General features: G+C 42.1%; 1 protein-coding gene across 1 annotated transcript; it reads right to left on the bottom strand.

Moving 5' to 3' along the window:
- Positions 1-594: 594 nt before the first annotated feature.
- On the bottom strand, positions 595-1,539 carry LOC120921563 (olfactory receptor 51E1-like). Its single transcript, XM_040334064.1, has one exon. The coding sequence runs from the start codon at positions 1,537-1,539 to the stop codon at positions 595-597; it is 945 nt and encodes a 314-aa protein (XP_040189998.1).
- Positions 1,540-2,420: the final 881 nt, after the last annotated feature.

Raw genomic sequence — 2,420 nt, 5'->3', positions numbered from 1 at the left:
TTTTAAAAAAAAAAATGCTGGAATAAGGCTGTTGTTTTTCTCCAAAAAACGAATTAATGCTTAAAAAATGTATTAAAAAATAAATAAAAAAATAAATGGTTAAATAAAACTGGGAATAACAAAAACAAAATGCTTGATTAAAAAGGGTTTCCAAAAAAAAAAATAAACAAAAAAAAAACAGAATGCAAAGCAAGAAATGCTTGAATAAAACAGTTTTGTTTAAATCTATAAATAAAAAAAAAATGCTTGAATAAAACTAGGGGTTTAAAAAGAAAATGCTGGGATAAGGCTGGGTTTTTTCAAAAAACTAATTAATGCTTAAAAAATTCATAAAAAATAAATAAATAAATAAATGGTTAAATAAAACTGGGAATAACAAAAACAAAATGCTTGATTAAAAAGGGTTTCCAAAAACATAAAAAAAAACAGAAAGCAAAGCAAGAAATGCTTGAATAAAACAGTTTTATTTTAAATAAATTAATTCATTCATTAAAAAATGCTTGAATAAAACAGTTTTATTTTAAATAAATAATTACAAATAAAACACGCTTGAATAAGAACAGGCACTACACTTGACTTTAGAAGGTTCTCTCTCTAACAATCCATTGGTCCTCTGTGGAAAGTCTGAAGTAAGGCCTCACGGATTTGTGTGCTCTTGACACTGTAGATGACGGGGTTCAGCATGGATGGAAGGAAGAGGTAGGAATTGGCCATGAGGCTCAGAAATAAGGGTGAGACCTCTTTTCCGAAGCGATGAACCAAGGACAGCGCCACCATCGGGGCATAGAACAGAACCACAGCACAGAGGTGGGACACGCAAGTGTTAAATAACTTAGAACGGTCCAGTTTGGTGACGTGAAGGACGGATCGAATTATCAGAATGTAGGACAAGACAATGAGGACGACATCCAGTGTCACAGTACAAAGGATAACCACAAGACCAAACATGATGTTGAAGGCATTGGTTCCATGACAAGCCAACTTCATCACATCCTGGTGCAAGCAGTACGGATGGGACAAGGCGTTACCCTTGCAGTAGTGCAGAAACATCAGGCTGGACACTGGTGGGATATGGAGAAGGGTTCCTCGGAGGGCGGAGACAAGACCAATCTTGGCCACGGCAGAGCCGGTAAGAATGGACGAGTATCTTAAAGGATGACAAATGGCGACATATCGATCGAAGGCCATGGCCACCAGGAGTGAAGACTCGACGATGGAGAGCGAATGGATGAAGAACATTTGCAGGAGGCACAGTTGAGATTGGATGAGCTTGTGGTCAAACAGGAAAATGGCGAGGACCGAGGGGCTGGTGACCGCGGTGAAGAGAAGGTCGGTGCCGGCCAGCATGGAGAGAAGGAAGAACGCGGGTTGGTGGAGTTTGTAATCTTTGATGATCACGAGAAGGATAAGACCGTTCCCAACGATGGACGTGAAGAACATGAAGCAGAACGGAAGTGAGATCCAGCCGTAGAGGGACTCCAGCCCCGGCATGCCGGTCAGGCGGAACGTGGCGGGGATATGGCTCTTGTTTGGCAACATCGAGAAAATCTGTCAGGAAAGTAAATGTAATAAAACACATTTAAAATGGTGACATCTATGGAGACAAAAAAAATCTTTAACCCAATCACCAAAATCTTATAGCAGTCCTCTCCAAAGGCCTTATATTCTGCCCAAACACCGAACCGGACCCTTCAACCACTTTCCATCCCGACATTTACTGCAGGCAGGCGGCAGTTGCAGTCTAAAGCCCAATGCCGGGCGACATCGGCCGGTTCAGTAAAAACCGTCTGACATTTGGCCCGTGTGTAATTTGGTTCCATCAGAAGCCGGCTGATTGGTTGGCTTCTGATTGGACAAGCGTGGTGGAAAACCAGGATAATGTTCTAAGGGGCCTGTCCTCCTGTCAGAACACATAAGAACAGCGCTGGGGGGAGGGGTCGCTATACTAACGTCAGATCGCCCCACCCCTTTGTCCTGGCCCTGCCAAACACAGCACCCTGTACCATGTGATTAGCTGTAACCAATCACAGCATCACAATAGTAAACAAGCTATCAGGAATAAAAGTCATTCATGGTAGTTAAAACTATTTCTTATAACAATGATCATTAAAAATGGGGATAACTATGGGGACCAAAAAAAATCTTTTGGGTCCCATCACCGTCACTATCACCATCATCACCATTCGCATCATCATCATTACCACCGTATCATCAGCTGCATCTTCAGGATCAGCATCACCTCGTCATCCTCAATCGTCGCTTCATCAGTATTACCATCGCATCGTTTCGTCACCATTAACTTTTTCCCACCAGTCTAAGGAATGCCGCCTCAACGCTACCAAACTCCACCCATAAAATACTGCGGAAGGAACAACTTCTAAGGATCAATCGACAATCGACCACCAAAAACAGGATGGCAC

Source organism: Rana temporaria, assembly GCF_905171775.1.
Source record: "Rana temporaria chromosome 2 unlocalized genomic scaffold, aRanTem1.1 chr2f, whole genome shotgun sequence".
Classification (NCBI taxonomy): Eukaryota; Metazoa; Chordata; class Amphibia; order Anura; family Ranidae; genus Rana; species Rana temporaria.
Note: the sequence above shows the minus strand (reverse complement) of the source record. Positions and strands in the feature narration are given on the sequence as shown.